The sequence below is a fragment of the Nesoenas mayeri genome (genome assembly GCF_963082525.1).
Source record: "Nesoenas mayeri genome assembly, chromosome: 1".
Classification (NCBI taxonomy): domain Eukaryota; kingdom Metazoa; phylum Chordata; class Aves; order Columbiformes; family Columbidae; genus Nesoenas; species Nesoenas mayeri.
This window is the reverse complement of record NC_137541.1, coordinates 60,609,497-60,629,691: the sequence shown is the minus strand read 5'-3', so window position 1 is coordinate 60,629,691 and position 20,195 is coordinate 60,609,497. Positions and strand designations below refer to the sequence as shown.

The window sequence follows — 20,195 nt, the reverse complement described above, 5'->3', positions numbered from 1 at the left end:
CCCATCTCTCACGTGGCACATCTAGTAATCACCATGCCCCACAGCACTGTTCAGTACTGTCCACATCCTCATCCACACAGGGCTATTCAGAAAAGGTAGAAGACCCTTTATCCCTGAATGAAAGTGTCCACAATGACAATGAATGCCATTCATGTTAATTTTATGCCTTTGATTCATTGTAACTAACCCCATTTTGACCCTGTTGCTCAGCATTGCCCCATATTTAGAATAAGCAACAATGCCATATTTTCAATTCCAGTATCAATCTCTAAGCATTATTATTTTTTTCTTTTTTTTACAAACAACAGCTAATGCGAAGCACTTTGAAAATCCTGTCTGTGTGATGCATTGTGTATACTTACTGTGGTTTATGATAAAAATGAAGTCTGAAAGACAAATAGGTCTTGCAAATAAACCAAACCAACCAACCAAAAAAACTCAAACAAAAAAATCTTTGGCAAGAAACATTTTAGCATAGACTCTAGTGTTACCCAGTAATGACTTAAAAGGTTTTTCAAACGAACATGAACCATATGTAAGGGAAATATTTGAGATGCACCTTATCCCTTAGCTAGCCATTGACACAAAAAATCATAGGTCATGCTAATTTGGGATTCCCAGGCAGCAAAACTGCACATCTTTTTAAGAACAAAGTCACCTAGCCCAGAATTCTAGAGCTGTTGTATGATCATAAAGAATAGATGTGACATAACTTAATCAAACCTGTTAATCATCACTCTTCTTCACTTATGTAGATGAAGCATATAAATGCCACTGCTAAGCTATCTATTGCATATTAGTGTTTCCTTTTCAGACATTTTTGTGGATTTTTTTCAGGATTCCAAATGTTTGTAAGGTCTTTCCCCTTTGGGCTGTCAGGAATGCTGATGGTTGAGGATTTCAATTCTATATCAACTGCATTGTTTCAGCAGCTCAAAGCTCCGGTCCCCATTAAGTGCACATACTCATCCACGAGGGAAGGAATCCAAGAGAAAAGATACAAAATCGGTGGTGACAGTTAATAAGCCAGTGGTGTAGCTCCCTAGTGCTCTGTAGCTATTGGAGGTGTAGTCGTGTCTGCTGCAATTCACATTTTAGTGCTGTAAATGAATTTAACAAATGCTTCTGTTAGTAAGGACTGCAGAGGGATCTGCTGAATTGAAACTAGATAGCCATTAAGTACTCTCTACAAAGAGCTTAAGGGTCTCCTGTCAGAGCAGGTTAAGCAATAATAAACACTAAGCAAAGAGAATCAGTCAGTAACCCAGAGCGTCGGAGCGCGTAAAGTGAACCTCATGGTTGACCCTCATTCCACTCGCTTGTCTCTGACTCTCTGTTCTGTAATGAAAAAACACGAGAGTTTGCAATGAGCACTGTTCCCTTCTGGCCTTTCTGAAAATGAGCAGGTGGATTGACATCACTGTTAGATGTCAGTGTTGTATCAGAAGAAGCACAAGCTCTTCCTTTCTTCCTTAGCCTGCCTACCACTTCTTTATTTTCTTGTTACTCCTTCCAGCATTTTTTTTCTCTGCTTTGGGTTTTCCCAGGTTCATAGATATTCTGCTGTTCAAATTGCTTTCCAAACATGATGCTGGCAGCATTGCTGAGCATCTCCAGAGCCATGTGATGGTCTCTGAGGCCTGTAGTGACCTCAACTGCTGTAGGCGCTCCCCTACTCTCCTCCCTGAGACCACTGAGCTTGTCTTTGTGCTTCCAGCCTTGGTTGTTCACAAGAATAAAAATAATGTTCCCCATTATCTTTTAGCACTGTTTTGTTCTTTTATCAGAATGAAGAATTTTGTGGTAGATAATCATCTCACCCTCTTAATCTCAAAAATGTTAGTGACTTTATGTTGCTTCTTGTTATTCCTTTACTGAAATTGTTTATGTGTTGATATTCTTCTCTCCTTCTGGAATGCTTCATATGAGGATTTAACTCTCTTTCCTGCTTCTTTTCTACTTTTTGGGGCCATTTTTTGATTAAAGAACCTCCAGGGAGGAAAAAAAGAACTTCATTCAGTGACTCAGTTTTAGAAAACCAGATACTCGAGAGTTTTCACTTGCTTCCTGTTTTATTTAATGACATGTGAGTAGGTAGCTGTCTTAGTACTTTACTTGTGGACTCACATATACTGTTTTTATCTTTTATTCTCTTTGTGGGTTTGTTTGGGGATTTTTACTTGGCTGTAAGAACAGAATGTTTGTGGAAACCTAAATCCCCTGTTATTTTAAATGCTACCCTCAGCTGAGGAGATGTATTTTTACACATTCTCTTTTTTTTCTCTGAGAAAATATGGAGATATTATGTCAATTTTGTGTCTAGGTGGAATAATGTCTGTTTTGGTTGGAAAGCAGCCTTACATCAAAATAACATGGTGCTGGACAGTTTTCTCTGAAATCAGACTGTGGCTTTCATTACTTTAAGTCATCTTTATAGACTTCTAAGAGTTCTGAAAATGAAATATCACTCTTTTATTTCAATGCATAAGAGCACTTCCCTAAACTCTTATTCTGGGGAATGTTCCTTTATTTGCAGTTAATAACTGATGTTGACATCAGACAATGAAGTACACAATTTACCCGAATCTGTTTTGGCTTCTTTGATATGAAAGACTGTTGAAAATAAAAATCTTTGATAATTATGAATGGGTGAAACTAATGATGAATAATATATTCCTGCTTTTAAATGACTGCTAAGATTTAGGTAGCAGAAAGCTTTTGAAAGGACATTTAAAAACCAAACCCGAAGCATACTGCAAATCTTTTAACATTCAAGAGACTTGAGTTAAAGAGACTTTTCTTTGGTTTTGATTTTTCAGCCATTCCCCTAGGAATTATAGTTGTAAGAGGAGATTGTGACTTGGAGACCTGTCGTATGTACATTGACCGTCTACAAGAGGTGAGGATTTTTGTGAATTCAGCTATCATTTATTAATCTATGTTATGCTTTTTTCAGTTCTGAATGCAGAGATCTAATAGTTGCAACAAACATATATTAACAGTATTGCAATGTGCCTACCAATGAAAACAAAACTTTAGAGCTATGATGTAATACTAAAAGCAGGAGAAGCACTGAAAAATATTTCTAAACAGGAAATGAGAAGTCATACTGGCTCCTTTTAGATAATAACAGAATTGACATGGATGGATGTGTTTACTTCTCCTTGAATTGGAATGGAATACCATGACTTTCCACACATTTTTCTGAAATTACACAAATTATTGATTAGGAAGTGCATTATATAAGGATAAACTTTGTGGTATTTGAGTGGGTCTAATTGTGCAAAGTCCTTCTCTAACACTGTCATGGATACACCAATAAACAGTACAAATATCGTCTAGATATTTCCAAATACACAGAAATACATGCTTATGCAGCTAATAATAATGTTACTCTTATTGTCTTGAACACCTTGCATCACAAGAGTTCATTCTACAATAGAGTCTGGGAAAGGGAAACTCCAAATGCACCATTACCTGAATAATTTTAAATGTGTATTCCTTTAGTGATAGAACTAATGGATTTTCATTCATGTGCTGTCTCTGACTGATGTCTTTCAACGTTTACAAGTGTGAGGACACTATGTGGGTTTCTAAATAGGTTGTCCACATTCCCAGGAGCTATGAACCTCATCATCTCATTGAACTCCTTGGGAGCCGCTGGCTTACTGTGGTTTTGAAACTCTGCACTCACAGCCTGAATATAGGTCTCAGCATCTCGTTATAGGCTTTCACTATTTTTTGCATTTTGGCCAGAATTCCCTTCAGCAAATGCATTCTGACCTGAGGTGTGGCTATTATTATCAGATATAAAAATCATATTGTGTAAGGTGATGCATATTTGAGGTATCTGGTGATGAAAAATTACAATTAAATATTTGTGATGATATTCTCAGCAAGTTATAAATGCAATATACTCAGCTCAGGCAACTTAATATGGCCAGTATTAGGTGACAAGTAGTTGTACAGCCCTGGAGGAAGCACAACTAGAAGTTCTGGTTGAATTACCCACAGTGTTTGTGGATGAGCTGTATTTCTACAACCTATTGCTGGGTTTGTACTACTGGTTTTTTGTCTGCTTGATTTGGCTCAGACCCATTTGCTGGGACTGGAGGTGCCAAGGCTTTCTGCACTCTGCCAACTTGCATGCCAGCTGGGGAGCTATGGTCTGTAGGCCAGGCTTTTTGGTAGGCTATGTCATGAGCTAAAACCAGTTGACAAAATCTCTGTTAAAATAAACTAGGTTTCTGAACCCTGCTAAATATCAGGGTAGTTCTGATATGACCTCCCTGAAATGAGGCTGTCCTAAAAAAGGTAAAACTGCAAGTGGTTTTCTTTAGTGTATCAATTACTCAGAAATATTTGAAAAAAAAGTACATGAACTTGAACATATTTTCTTCTATTTTATTGTCAATATTCTAAATTTAGATAGTTTTCATGGAACAAATAGGTCTATGATGTGGTAAATATGATAATATCTATATTTTTGAAACTATTTTTTGACTGAATGCATGCAAATCGAAACTTTGAGTGAGCTTTCCATGTCTATTCTCTGGTGTTTGTTCCATAAACTTAAAAGTAGTGAGAAATACAAAATTATTTTTGTTTGCCCAACCACCCCAGATAGTAGAACCACAAACAGCTCTTGTTGCTTTAATTTTCTTCATCATCAGTGTGTCTTTCATCCTCCTACTAGGATCTACAGTCGGTAACTTCTACTACACAGAGGGTTCATTACCAGGTAAGATAAGCTTTCCTTTTAGTATCAGAACAAAGACAAGCTTAACAATGGGGACTGCAGTCTCTGCATTTGAACCTAGGTTTTCTTTTTTTAAATACCTGTGTGTTAGATGAATTTCTGATTATCATTTACCCTCAAATGTTGGAGGTTCATTGTGCTTTCCCTGGGACAATCTTTTTCCTTGCAAAACTTGTGGAATCATCTTTAAAATTAACACAGAATGACGACGTGAGTGGTATAACAATAGCAGTGCCTTGAAGTGAATGAGAGAATGTGTCCTTTAGGACAAAGGACAAAAGTAAAATTGTTTATCCATCTGAGAAACTGAACAATAACATGTTATATTTCATAGCTGTAGTAATAAAGTCTGTCATTGAGAAAAAAGGTGTGCTAGCAGGCCTAACCTCTTAATAATTCTGTGCACCAGAGTCATCTACCTTTAGTTTAACATAATTTTCAGTGTAGATTTTTAATCCATCCTGGGCACAAATCTATCTTTTGTATGTGACAAAGAGGTTCTAGTTTTAGGTGGCTAGTCTTTAAAATTGGTTTCTTTGTGTATTTTACAACTTTAATGTACGATTTACACAATAAAGAACTTGGTTTTACAGTTGGAAGTGTTGTTCAAGAATGCATATTTCTCTCAGTAAAATATTGCACTGCACAGTGCTTAAATTGGGAGTAAATAACTCAGACTAACTCTGCTGACTCCTGAGCTGACCTAACATCAGCATAGAGACTTCACATAACCAATGGTCAGTTGACGCAGCCCCTAAGATCACAAGACAAGTGTGTATGGTGTTGATAACCTTGTATTAGATTTAACAATATAAGTCTTGTTGGATCAGCAGGAATGAGTTCACTGAGAAAGTAAACAGTGATCCAGCTGGTGGGAACCCATTGTAGTCCAGTTGTAGATAATTTCTTAATGATTACCTGGGTGACACAGAATTCCAGTTTGGCAAGAACGCCTGTAAACACGCTGAATGCAAAAATACATTATGACAAAATGCAATTTGGCATGTTTTCCTGGAGTTCTCTTCTTCAAGCCAGTTCATGGTTTGTTTCTGCATTCCCCTGTCCAATTTTAACCTTATATTTTTGACATTTCTATCAATCATTGCCTTTGAATTGAGTTTTAGAGTAGTGCTAGTGTCTTGCAAATTGGCTAAAAAGCCAGCATGTATTATTCTGTTCCACTCATTATAAATTAACCTAAGTGACTGCTGACTGCTCTATGTGTAGGAAAATGCCTGAGGTAAAATGAAGAATTAAATCTGCGTGTATGAGGAGGGCCAACAGAGAATATGAAATGTCAGAAATCAACCCCGTATTTGGCTCTAACCTCTGCACTTATAGCAGTATATAAATTAATTGCCTAGCCATCTCCTCTAGTGCACATCAGTGTGAAATTGCTATAAATTTTTTATGATACTACATTTTGAATGCACTCCCCTCTGTGTTTTGTCTTCAGTACTTGTTTATGTGGATTCTTCAACCATTGATTTATTCTCAGTGGGTCATTTCTATAAACTGTCTTGTTAGGTTAATTTGAGGTTTGTTTAATATTTTTGGTATCCCTCTGCATATTACAGAAAGAGAGAAAAGCAGGAGATAAAGGGCATGAATAAGATATTTGAGTTGGTGGAACTGTCTTCTTAATAAGGTGTCACGGGTACTTTTAGGTCTCATAAATGCTGTGCTCTTGCATGATTCTTCTGCAGTTCAAAACATGAGGAGTGAGCAGAAACATCAGCAAGCCAGGTGCAAATGAGAAAATTATGCTATAGTTGTTTTTCATTCAGTTTTGTTTCTCTAATGAGTTTAATGGTTATAAAATATCATTCTCGTAGGCCTGAGAATTCCCAAGCAAGTTCTGTAGTTGAAGCATAATGAGGTCTTGGAAAGAACATACCACAATATGTGATTTGAATTTGCATTTACCAGCATTATCCTATTTTCATTTTCCCAGCATTATGTACTCTGCTGGGTCTATGAATTTTTACCCATGTCTCCTCTTCATACCATCTACTTTTTTTAGTACACACCATTATCTTCCTTCTGTCCTTTGTATCCTAGTCCTTACCTTTTTGCAAATAATGGACTAAATATTTACATGCATAAAGCTTTCTGCATGTAAATACATAAACATTGGCAAACCTTGCAGATTTCAGAAAACCCTTAACTCTCCCAGATGCACCTCAGTTGTGATACAAGCAAACCTAAGCATCCCCAAACTCCACAAACCCATATTATAGAAAGGTATAGGTGTATTTTAAAACTGATGCTTAAACCACTGAGATATGTAATTTTGTTCCCATATGCAGAAACAGTTCACTTTATGGAATGTTGTCTTCATCTCTACTGTTATGCACAGAGGCTAGAGACAAAAACCTGTACATGAGAGCGAGGTTTATGGGGCCAAACAAAATCGTTGAGTCTGAATATGGGAGAGAATTCAGGCTGTTTTATTTTCATCAAGTTGGCTATAGATGCAGGCATCGTGCATCGGAAGATATATGTGTATATATATGTATTTTTTTTTTTCAGTCAAGCAAAATCTGTAAGTTGCTGCAGTGACATTTCAGACAAGATCTCTTGCTGGGGCTGTAGCCAAACTATAGGGGACTGAGGAGTCAACATATGAGTTTTCTGGAGCAGTCTTTGCTTTTCTGTTGTGGATAACCAGAAATGAAAGGCAATAATAGATGGCCCCAGTTAATCTCAGAGGCAGAAGCTAATAAGATGAATCTTGCAAAAGCTATCATGATACCAAATTAAATTAATAACATTTTGTAGCAGCATCATGCCAGCCACTGATATACATTCACTTGGCTCAGAAATGAGTGTCCATCAAAATGCAAAATGGTAATCATCATCAGAGATGCTTGAAAACAACACATAGTGCATGCAGGCAGCCTGCTGACCAGGAGACTGAGGAAGCCAAGAAGTTTGGTATATCTATAAAACCTCAGTGTGACATATTTTTTTCTCAAGTGGCTGGAGAAGTGTCAGATAACTTTACGTAAACTGAAGAGCAATGTCTGGCTCTTAATATATGAGGGCATTACTTGCTCTGTAATCAGCTTGGAAATTGTTTTACCCAGTCAGACTGAAATGACAAGTTCCTTCGGCATTCTTTGAGATATTCCCTAGGTTGAAGAAAGGACACTGCTTCTTCCTTGTTATCTTCTTGACACCCTGCTGGGCAGTCTGGGGAACTGAACTGATGAAACTCTCATTTTTCTGTCGATATATTCTTTATTTTTTTGTTAACTATTTCTCACATGTGGCTACCCACATAAGAAATTTTAGAAATGTGCCATTTCACAAAACAGTAAGATAAGCTCCTGAGAAATATCTGTTACTTCTAGGTTTTCTTAATGATATAAACACTAGGCAGTAAACACAGAGAAAAATATAGAGGAAACTATGAACCTTTGAGAAACTGTATGAATGTCGAGATGCATTTGACATGTTTGATATACTGTAAACTATTATTTTGTGCTGGTATTTCTGCGCTTTTCACCTTGTATACAGAGCAGCCTCTCTTTCCTCCTTCAAACTATGCATATGGTGCCAGCTGCTTGAGGGGATGGTGGGTTTTGTGTCACATGGAGTCTCTCACTTAGGCTGGATGCTGGATGCCTTTTAGAAAGGTCTGCTGTAGTGTGGACTGGAGCAGTGGATTTCTGTGTTATGCTAGGGGTTAAGTGTTCATAGCCTTGTTGCCCCTTCTGGCTGAAAACCCATAGTTGTTGGAAATCTCTTTTTGGAACTTGCTTTTTAAGTCAGACTGTACTTTCTGGTGCTGGACCTCCAAGCAACTACTGACCTATTATAGCTGTATAATTACCAATATAAAAATTGTTTGTCATGCATCCTGCTGTTGAGGAAGGTCCTGGGCTCCTATGTGATATTATGAGAAGCTGCAGTGAAATATCATTGTGTTCTGGTCTCTTTTCACCAATCTATTCCCATGTTAAGTGTATATGTACATACATGTTATTACTATTCTGTGCTTTCCGTGTACAACACCACTTTTCTCAAAGGTACCTTTCTTCTCCATTGCTTCTACTTTTTGTTTTCTTGACTTGTGATTTGGTATATCACTGTAGCCTGTTTTCTGAAGGAAGAATAGAGCCAGTATGTGCCTGAATTTACATCATTTGCAGAAGTGCTGATTTTACTGCTTATGATGTAAATAAGGACAGAATCTGGCTCTATACAAATTCCAGGTGTGTGCTGATCACTGGATCACTGCTGTTGTGTTTTGCCCTGTGCAAATCTATTTGTGTTTAAATGTTGTGTCCTAGTGGCTTTAGGAAGATGGCTGGCCATCCACTGGCAGCACAGAGCAAAGCCGTGATCACCTTTTGCTTTCTGAGATCTGTTTTGCCTCTCCAGCTCAGCGAGAGCTGACTAAGCAAGGGGCAGCATGTTTGACTCCTTGGTGAGTGTAGGTCATGAAGGAGGCCTTCATTCCTCCCTGGTCATTTGGTTCAGTTCCTGAAATAATGTCCATTTGCTCCTAAAGAGACTGTCTTTTTAGCCAGAATGGAAAGATGTTGATATAGGATGTCTGTCTGCTTGGCCAGCAGTGGTCCTCAGGTCTGTGCTCTCTGTATTTTGGGTGCAGAGAATAACATTTTTTATTTTTTACCCTGATGTGCATTTGGGACATGCCAGGGACAGGCAAAGCAGGCGATTGCTTTGAGTGGCTGATCAGTACAAGTGGGAAAGAGTGTAAAAATACTGAGGTAGAATAAACGTGACAGGTACACAAGAAGCAAACTTTCCCAAGTGTTCCTGCTCCAGCAGGGGGATTGGACCAGATGATCTTTTGAGGTCCCTTAGAATCCCTAACATTCTGTGATTCTGAGATTCATGATTAGAGTTCATGGCTGCTGTTTTATACTGATGTGTATCTTTGATATCTTTCATCTCTCCCTATTCCTGTGTCCCCACAAATGAGGGAGGCTGACAAAGCTGTTTCTGATGCAAAGCTTTTTGGTGCTGTTGAGCTGAAGGGAAGGGGACAGCTGTGGCTGAAGCTGTGTCAGTTTGCTCGCTTCTGTGTTACAGTCAAACCCTGATGTCAGTGAGGAGCAAATACAGTGAGTTTGGGCTATGTACGTTTTGCCCATTGTGCAATGCCAGTAGAACAAAATGAAAATAATTCCTTTTAGAGAAAAAAAGACAGTTTGCTATTTTTTAAATGTCATTTCCCTGCCCTATCCAGGACCAGGAAAGCTCCTTCCCCAGAGTACTTTCTGTTCAGAGGCTCTCTCCTAGATGGTGCTTCCTAGATGGTAAGTGGATCTCCCTTCTCTTGTGCCTAGCATGCTGCCTGTTTCTGCTGTGCATGTGAAGGATATTGCATCTGAAAATGTTACTAGGGGACGGTAACCATTCCTTCTTGTTACACTGAGCAGGTAATAAAGGAGCTGAGTGTCTCTTTTTTCCCTCTGAAAAATGGAAGAGGCCCTTTTTCTAGCAACCAGAATGTCTGCTTTAGCTCTGTCACCCCAAGGAGACGTGTTCTTCTAAGAGTGTTTAAAGGTTTGGTTTATTAGAGTCTGCTGTGATGAGCAGCACTCACTCCATGGCAGTGCCTGGACTCAGCTGGTCGGGGCAACGCACTGCTGCTGGTACTGCTGTGTTCTTCACTGTGGCTTCTCTCTAAGTACTATAGTGTTTAGACACTACAGTGGGTGATGGAAATGTACCTCCCTTTCCCTGATAGACTGCACTTCATGTAACACCCTGTAGAGCTGTACTTGTACCTGACCCTGACTTTGTCAAAGCAGATGCCTTATCTGGGCTTTAGATCAGGCTCCAGAGCACTGGAATTAGCAGCTAAAGTGGATGGCATCTGCTTTTGCAAAAGCTTCAGCATGGGGAGACTGAAATTTGTATTGCTCTAAACAAAAACAATTTTTCCATGGCAATTTCTAATCAGTCTTCTCTGTTTCTCGTGAGGGAATTGATTAAAAAAACCCAAAACAAAACAAAAAAAAAACTCAGAAAAAACAAACAAACAAACAAAAAAAACCCCAAACCATTTTGAGAATCTATTTGTTTTTTGGAGAAAGCTGGGTGGGTAGATGCATTCAGTTTTTGTCTTTAGGTATTTGATATTTCCTTGCAGTGGCAAAACCTACAATGCTACAACAGTCTGCTCTTGTGTCAAAACTCCAGAATGAACCAATCTGATTTCACTGGGCAAACTAAATGCAAAGGAGAAACAAAATAAAATGCGTCTGATGGAGCACATCATAGGTGATTAAATAATTCTGGGTTTAGTAATATAAATTACTTAGCAGTTACAAGATTCACATGAGGTGCTTTATTTAGTGAATCTCTCCTATTTTCATGTGTTTTTCATGAGTAGCATAAATTTTCTTTGAGCATATTGGTAATTCAGGGTGAATATCTGTGGCCACGCATTTGATTTACAAAAAGCTCCCAAGCATGTTATTGTTCTTTAGGTTCAAAATTTGAATTAATCCTATTAGACCCATCAATTTCATTATATGCTTGCTATACTCTCATTGGAACAATGCAGCTTTTTCTGTCATATGTTTTAATGTGATCAGTTCTTCTATAAGCCTGGAATCCATTTTATACATTTTAAAATATTTATTTCAAGTTAATAATTTCAGTGAATATTGTTTTATTAAGCCTCACCTTTAAATTCACCATTTAATAGGATAGGAATATGGACATAATGAATGAATCAGATTATGTTGTTGTGAAAACACTGCGACTTCACTGACACGGAGTGGTGGTGACATTAGCTCAGCCCGTCCTGTCCATACAGTTCTGTCTAAGACCGTTTTCTTCACTGCGGCTCTGTTGTTTCTCTGTCTTGCAGCAACTTCTGCTGATCGTTTTTACCGCATTGACAGATCTCAGGTAAATCTTTATTTGGCTGCCATTTCTATAGATTTTTTTTTTTTTTTAAAGCTCTGTGAAATGCAGCTTAAAACGAATTATCTGCCATTCCTCCTGTGTGTTCTAAAATGTCTAATGAAAAGTAGCAAAAAATCCTGGGCCATTTTTTAGTTAATGTAATTCACGTCATTTCACTGAAGTTTTATATCTGCTGACCATCTGCCCTTCTGTTTACTACCAGTCTGATGTACAGATCAGAATTTTCTACATTTGTCATCCTTATCAAGCCTTACTAAGGACATCTGTGTTGAACCAGAGTATTTATTTTTTCAGTGATGCTTTTAGTCACGAGAAGTCTTGATCCTGTATGTGTGTGACATGGAACAGCTATGGAAATCAAGGTGATTTACAAGTTGAGAATTACAAACAGACCTTTGTCAAATATTCCCAAGGAACTCTAACCCAGCATGTAGCTTTGTTGGATTCAAACCTGTAGTATAGATTTAACAATCCAAATATATTTTCTAAAAGACACATTGAAAATTTTTGGAGAGCTTTTAGTGTTTCTCATTTGTAGCCAGAACAGGCCAATCAGTGGCTCAAGCATTAAGTGCAAACTGTTGATTTCACACAGTGGTCATTTGTACCTGGTCCCCCTGAGAACTGTGTTGGCTGTTTCTGAACACTGGAACATGTGACTGTTTCCCAGCAAAAGCATCTGGTGGTTTAGTTCAAACAGAAGGAGCTATGGCTTTAGTTCAGATGTCCAAGGTGCAGTGTCTGCATGTAGCCACCATGCAACTTTTTTTTGCACAGTCATATAAATGATTTCACGAAGTTGTCCTTCAACATTTGGAAAGCAAGGGTGAAGAAGATGCTGCTACAGGTTAAACTAGGCAATGTGACTCTGGCCTTTTCTGCATTTCTCTAATATTTGACTCTATACAAATGGTGATCTTTCCCTCCTGCTCACTTGCCCTGTGTTTTTGTGGGGAAAAGGTCAACACTGCGTGATGGTGCCAGCTCACAAATGGTGGGAAGTTTTCCTGTCTACTTGTGTAGACAGGCCTACTCACACTTGGTGGCTTTTGAAGGATGAGCCCTCAGTATCAATAACAGAAAAGAAGAACTGAGAAAGAGACCTTTGGTAACAGAGATGTGAAACCAGACTGTACAAGCAGTAGAGGTGTGGGAGAGTACCCCCAAACAATGAAAATTTCTGTCAGCCATCATCAGAGGGCAGACCTTAGGTGTTGGTCCTCATTTTGAAATGCATACCTCAACATTTTGGGTAGATCTTTAGTTTTTAGCTGAATGACATAGAGTCACTGAGTAGAAGCCTTCTAAGTGTTGCTGTGAGTGTGAAGCTTGCTGGTTGGGAATCTTGTTTTGCTTGAAAATGATGAAGTATTTATTGATGGCTTCAGTGGAATTTGTTTTAGTGTATGTTTATGTGTGTGCACTTAAATACACAGGCAGAGTCCCAGGAATGCTCTTCAGAGACCCTGATGTGCAGCCAGCTTTCCTATAGCCAGCTGGGTGCTCTGAGAGACCAGTGATGCTACAGGTTCATTATTTGTTCCTTGTATTGCTCCAACAGGAACATTTGCACTTTGTGACAGAAATTTCGCAGGACGAGATTTTTATTCTGGACCCAGAGCTGATAATGTCACAGCAGGTGGGGACACCACCGGGAATGCCTGATCTGGTAGTGGAGCAGGCCTCTGGGTAAGTGGTGCTGGGATCTGGCTTTCACCAGCCATATTAGAGTTGGGCATCTATTTGTTGGTCCCCTTTTCTGAAGGACTGAGAGATGTGGGAGAGCAGATCTTACATGGGGAGGTGGGGACAGGATCACATACAGCCATGGTAATGACACAAGGACAGTGGAATAACAGCTATTCCATTAGGAATCCTGGAGCATGTAGCAGGACTAATGGTCTTTGGCACCTTCCAACATCCTCACAGCCCCTGACTATATTGGCCCCATTACAAATATATATCAGTCGAGTTACAAACCCTATCGCTGCCTCATCAGGGCTCTGACACCACTGTGTAAGGCCCTAAAGCCCTTTGTGCCTAAGAATAATGGTGAAGTGTCTCTGTTTCTTCTCATCCTATGGGCAGACCAGGAATGCTTCTAGTCATCTTCAGGAACAGTCTTGTACTCATAGTGAATTGAGCTATTTTAGCTTGCTACAGACTGAAAAATGCCAGGAACCAGTAGGCATAAGACAGCTTCAAATGGAGCACGCAACGTAATTTCTGAGGGGTGAATGCCTTTCTATTCCTTCTTTCTTCCCTAGAATATCAGATCGGTGGAACCCTGCAGTTCGAAAGAGGATGCTGAGCGACAGTGGCCTCGGCAAGATTTCCCCACACTACGAGGTACCTGACAAACAAAAGGACGCCAGCCAGACACACATGCTGCAGTAAGAGCCCTCTGCATTTCTCTGCTTGATGATGCACTGTCACCATCACCACAGACAACTTGTAGTGGCTCCTTTAAGCTTAGTGAATTGTTCTGACATGCTGAAATTACAGAAGTCCTTTTCCTTCTTCTCTTTTGCTCATCCCTTCTGTTTCTTCCTCTTTCTCTATTATTATATGTTTTGGTTTGGTTTGTTTTGGTTTGTTTTGTTTTGTTTTGTTTTTGTTTTGTTTTTTCCTTTGTAGCACCCTGCACTCTTGATAAACTTAGATCCAATTTCCAAAAGTAAAGTAAGTAAATACATTATTTTTGATGCTTGAAGTTCCAGCTAAGAGACCCTTCATGGCAAATGGTTATGAGAAAAACCAAAAGACTCATACTTAAGGTATCTCTGATGCAATGTGACAAAGCAGAAACCTCTACAATTGCTGCTTACTTGCAAAGATGTAGTCAATAGTTTTTGTATCATCTTGAGCCAGAGATACTGTTGTCACTATAGTATGACTAAACAGTGTTTCTTTCACTGATAGTTTCCCCATGTAAGAGATTTCCACCACAGCAATCCTATTTCCCATGTTCAGATGTGTGTAAGAGCATCTCTTCTTCCTCTTGCCTATTTTAGAAGTGGTTCTCAGCTTTTTAATCCTTTCACTTTAGATTTTCAAAACCATCAGTAGAACCATAATCTCTACCAAAGTTTAGATGGGAAGCACCTGCCTGAACTCTGTTGCTGGCTTTGAAAAATTCTAGTGTTTTGGGGACGTTTTTCTCCCCAAGTACATAATGTATAATTTTATACATCACTTCTGCTTGATGTTTCTAGTTCTAATGTATCTGGATCCTTATGGATGGGTTTTGAAACTTAGTATAGAAAAACTAGAAATAACAACCATGTGGTCCTTGTTTCAGTTTGTCTTTTTGTCTTGGATGTGTGTGGAAGGTGGCTGTAAGGTGCCTGCCAGGCACTGCTCCAGGGCAGATACAAAGTGGATGGGAAGCTGCATAGCTGTGTGGCTACAAACTAGAAATTTCCCAGCAAACTGGAAACTCTTGGCAGGAGAAGGAGATGTCATGGTAAGAAAGGGTGATCTTGGTAGCGTTGCCAGGAGATATTCTCCTGTTTTTCTCCTGTTACCGGGGGGACTCTGTATCAGTTCTTGTTTTTATGCTCTTTGCAGTGTGAAGGATGGTGAAATCGGGTTCAGTTTTCCACAGACTGGAATGGCAGGCCCAAAATTTGAAGCTGGCAAAGCTGGGAGAAAAATGATGCTGAGGCATCGTGGCAGCATGGAGAGATGGTTACAACATGTGGACTAACTTTTAATTGATAAGAGAAAAGATTTTGTTTACACCAGCATAACTGCAAATATTTGCTTAGCCAAAACACTTCTTTTGGTAGATTTATTAATTACCAGCAAAGTCAGTAGCACTGCCCAGACTGAAATGTACCTGTCACTGTCTAGTGTAAGGAACTGTTTTCCTTATAGCTTCTCTAAACTTTAATTGTTTTGGTTGAAATATTTCATGGTAAGAGTCAATCTTTGATTCTTTTTTCTTATAGTTAAAAGAGTCAGTTTTTTCCAAAGACGAGATTTGTGGGAAATGTATTGCTTTAAATATCTTATTTTAAATATATGAATCCAGCAGTTATTCCCCGAAACATTTTAGTGCTGGTAGTGGAATGAGATTCGTTGGAATGAAGTTTTGGACATTTGACATTAAATAAAGTGTCACCATCATACCAGAGGGATGCCCTTTGCTGTCTTGAGAAAAATACTACTGAGTTTGCCCTTCTGATGAGGTTGTTCATGCACTTTGGAGACATCTTAGATTTAAGAGCGTTGCTTTAAGGAGTTTCTGTCTGCACATGCTGACAGAGTTTTGCCACTCTGTGGTTAACCCTGGTTGCAAGTCTGCCCACTGGCTTGAGGGAAGGTGGCTGTGCTGCTCACCAACTGGTCTCCAGTAACAAGGAGAAGAGGGGAGCCGCAGTTGTGGTCGAACGGAGATGGGTCAGGAAAAGGTGTATGGAGAAGCAGGGAAAAGAAGTTGCAAGAGCCAGAGGAGCAGAAGCAAAAAGGGAGTCTTGTGCAGGAGCTTGGGGAGCAGGGTTAGGGAATAGGAGCTGGCAGTTAGGAGCATGTGGGACATACAGATGTCTGGGAAATCAGCATGGGAATAACAAAAAGGAGGAGGACATGGAATGCAGATAGGTAAAAGGTGAACGGTTGAATGCTGCACTGGAGGACTGGCTTCTCCCCTCCATTTCCCTGAGAGAATTTCTGAATGAAACAGATTTACACCAAACTTTTCACAAATGGCCAGTAACAATGGGCTCCTCAGTCTATGCATGTCCACTGTGAAGCAGGCTCGGTTTCTGAGAGGCCATTACAAGGAGACTTTGAAAGAGAGTGAAGGGCTGGAAACTGAGAAATAGGCTTTCTGTGTGCCTCAGGTTTTATTACTAAAATTAATGGAAAGTTAGTGCCTTCCTTCCTTCTGACTCTCATTTTCCCAGCTGCAGAATACAGATTATATTGCAGCCTCACCTTTGAGGAACACAGTGAGGGTAAATTTAATGGTCATAAGAAACTTTGATACTGTGGGTAGACTATCTCAGAGATGCTTAGGAGAAAATAATTTTACATTCTGTGCACCATTTTTGTAGTGTGGAATAAAAAAATCCTGAGGCTGTGCACTGCATATACAAAATACAAAAGGATATCAAGCAGGTCTCTACTTAAACACTGAGGCAAGAATCCAGTAGAAAAAATAGCAAGTGGCAATGTGATTAAAGTTGTTTAAAAATCCTTCAGTGCAACAGTGCTGGAATATCATGCTTAGATGACAGGAGGTCTGGTGTTTCCAAGCTTCAGGTTCTTGACTTTGCAACCTAAAAAATCTTTCTAAGCTGGCACTTTAAAAAAAAACCTTAGAAAATACTGTGATATTTTGGCATCTGAAGTATCTCACAGGTTCTTTATAGAGGCTTGTCCCTTCAGAAATTATTTTTCAAATAAAACCTGTGGAAAAGATTTTAGCAAAGCCCCAAAAAAGGAATATGGGAGAGCATGTTGCTCCTGTATATGGAGTGTTTTACATCTAGTCTGAAATACTGTGCAGCACTTCCAGCTCAAAGTGCAGTATCCTATTGCCTGTCACTAGGGCAAGTAACAGGGGACCTGCTGTGATTGGAAGTGTCATCAGTTGACCCATTGGGGCTGTTCTCTCAATGGTCATTTTTCTCTCAAACAGGGCTTTGGAGTGACTCTCCTCAGATTACACCACAACTGGTCATAGTATGGCTGCAGGCTGCTTAGAATGTCTCTGGCTTTGTTATATATACATAACTATATGCATATACATATATAAATAACCTTATCAAGATGAAGTAGTTGTTTCTGAGAAGTGAGGAGTGTAGCTAAAAAGACAAAATATGCAAATAGAGACATCTCTTAAGTTACTTCAATCAATGAAAGTAGAGAAGAGAATATGTGGTCTAAAAATAATTATGATGTTTGGTGTTGCTTTTGATAATAACCTGTTGGGGTAAAGAGTAATTTGAATGTAAAGATTTTGATGTAGGGGTTTTTCTCAGAGAAAATTATTTATGCTTTTGCTTTTAATTAAGTGACCTTCACGTTTGTTAATTTTCAGGTGACACTTGATTGATGGTATTTCATGTTTTGTTCTATCTCTGATGGCTCTTTATGTGACCGATGTGTCGAGTAGGCAGGATATGAAACAGCATCTTAATGTAGTAACAGGGAGCTGGGACAGATTGTAGCCTAATAGAAACATCAAATCAGTGTGAGTAGTGCATACAAAAAACAACAAGAAGAAAATTACTTGGACTTGATCTTGAAAAAAACACTAAGTATTCTGGGCTGACTCCACTGAAACATGTAATTGGACTCTTCATTTGAACATGTGTGGGTTCATCATTCTGATTTATCTTGTCATCAAATGGTGTAGTGAGATGGGGATGACCACTCCTTCATAGCCTGCTGTAAGCATACGTTATTTACCATGTACAGGTAATTCTCTTCCTAGTTACGTGTTTGTCATCCTATCACGTGATGAGAACTGAAAAAGTGAATAAAATAAAAGCGACAACAGTACACAAAAATGAAAAGGTGACTATACCTTGGTGGAATTTTAATCTTCATCTTTCCATTGAAGTCATTATTTTTCCCATTGTTTCGGGCAGTAACAACCACTCTTCTGGCATCTGTCCAGCTGTGATTGTAATGTGTATCCAGAGCTGCTAGACGCATTCTCTGAACTGAGTGCATGGCTCATGAAGGGTGGATGAAGGTTGGCCAAAATGCCATCTGTTCCTGTCAGGGACAGGAAGAAAAAACGCCTGTAGGGGCTGGAAGGTAGCTGCAGCCCTTTACACTAAATAGACATTAATTAGCTAGTAATGCCACCCAGGCACTGCTTTATGAGGCAATAATAACCTAGGTCCTGAGAGGCAAGATGAAAAAGACCAAATGCCAAGTATTTTGACTCAGCTACAAGAATCAGATCATTGCCCAGGAAATTAGTGTGACAGTACAGATGTTACAAGGTGTTTCAAGGTGTGTGTGTTTTGTTTGTTTAATTTTATATATAGATTTTTTTTTTTTTTAAGAGAAATCTTTGCATGGTTCAAGGTGGGAAGAGCAGCAAGGATGCAAATTTGCATCTAGAAAGGAGAAGGAATGCTCATTTAGTAAAAATTAATAAAGTATAAAGAGGTGACCCTTAGCATTTGAACATGCTAGACAGGAGGTGCCTAGTAATAACAAACCTTTACAATTTCAAAAGTTGGTGAAGGCTTGAAAAATTCAAGTGTTTCCCCAAAACTCCTGCATTGGAAAACTCAGCAGCGCCTCTTAAATACGTAGACTCAACTGCCTTGGTGTGATTTGATAGAAAAATCTGAATTAGTTTTCTGATTCAGATTTAGTTCAAACTGCTTTTATTAGATTAAGCCACAAGAGTGAAGTGTGTATATTTTAACCAGCTATTTGTACACGTGTACAAACTACTTTCCATTGTTTAAAATCCTAGATTAGGCTCCATGAGTAGTGACTGCTTTCAAACAAATCTTATTTGAGTGAAGGCATAAATCACCATCTCACTTTCACTGTACAACCCTGTGTAGGCCTTAGAATTAGAGCACAACAGAATTCATTGTCTATTTATGATTGACCTTCCTTCTCTCCTGTCTTCCGTCTTCGCTCTCCTCTTTCTCCCCCTTCTCCGTACTTTAACCAATAGCTTGTAAGGCACCACTCACTATTAAAGTAGAGCTTGAGAAGGGTTTGCATAAAGCAGCTCTCCACCTCTTGCTGAGAAAATGAAATTAAAAAGAAGAACTAGGGAAAAGAAAGCTAATGACTCAAAGAAGACGAAAAGTGATGTAAAAAGAACTGAGAGTGGTTCAGGGAAAGGTAAATGTGGGTTAAATAGGGAAAGTACTTTGAAGGAGGGAAAAAAAAAACCCAAACAAAAAAACCCCAAACGACAATAACAACAACAAAACAAAACAGAGCAGAAAATGGATAAGAAATTGTTTAGAGGGAAAGCGAGTACCCTGAGTGAAACTGAGTGGGAAAAAGTGATGCATCTCAGTGTGGGGTCGGGTCCTGTATTTTGAAAGCTCTCACTATTATCAGTGTGATGCAGTCACAGTACTTAAAATCTTGTGTGCATTCTACATGGGAGCTACAATTTATCCACCATTACGAAAACTCTTCTTCAGTTGCTGCTGTAAATCTTCCCCTCCTATCTCTCTCCCCAACCACCTCCCCGAATCCCCATTTCTGGAGAATTTCTTGACAGAGAATGCACCTGTTCATTTTTTCATACTCTAGTGCCCAGATGTGGTACATAATGAATTTCATGTACTTTATGCTCCTGTTATGAATATTAATTCTCTCCATATACTTCAAGGTTTTAACTGCTTTCATTGCTTTTTGAGATTTTCAGGGAGAAAAAGGAATAATTATTGATTTCCTTTGGAATTCTCCCTTTAAGATAGGTGCTTGCAGTTCTGAAAATATATATTTCTGCCCTTTCTCATTCCCTTAAAAACTTACAATGTAGCAATGAAAATCTAGCATAATTTTGGCATTG

The 20,195-nt window shown here is 39.0% G+C and overlaps 1 protein-coding gene across 3 annotated transcripts in view; it reads left to right on the top strand.

Annotated features, from left to right (window-relative positions):
- Nucleotides 1-20,195, top strand: part of DGKI (diacylglycerol kinase iota) — a gene marked incomplete at its 3' end in the record, with an annotated part of 110,405 nt that overhangs the window by 49,882 nt on the left and 40,328 nt on the right. For 2 of the 3 annotated variants that reach the window (XM_080342200.1, XM_080342202.1), the window contains 6 exons: nucleotides 2,820-2,899; nucleotides 4,697-4,741; nucleotides 9,984-10,053; nucleotides 11,619-11,659; nucleotides 13,239-13,366; nucleotides 13,945-14,070. In XM_080342200.1, the coding sequence (XP_080198326.1) occupies nucleotides 2,820-2,899; nucleotides 4,697-4,741; nucleotides 9,984-10,053; nucleotides 11,619-11,659; nucleotides 13,239-13,366; nucleotides 13,945-14,070 (490 nt within the window). Of the gene's footprint in view, nucleotides 1-2,793; nucleotides 2,900-4,696; nucleotides 4,742-9,983; nucleotides 10,054-11,618; nucleotides 11,660-13,238; nucleotides 13,367-13,944; nucleotides 14,071-20,195 lie in introns of all 3 variants that reach the window. The other variant, XM_080342201.1, reaches the window with a different exon arrangement.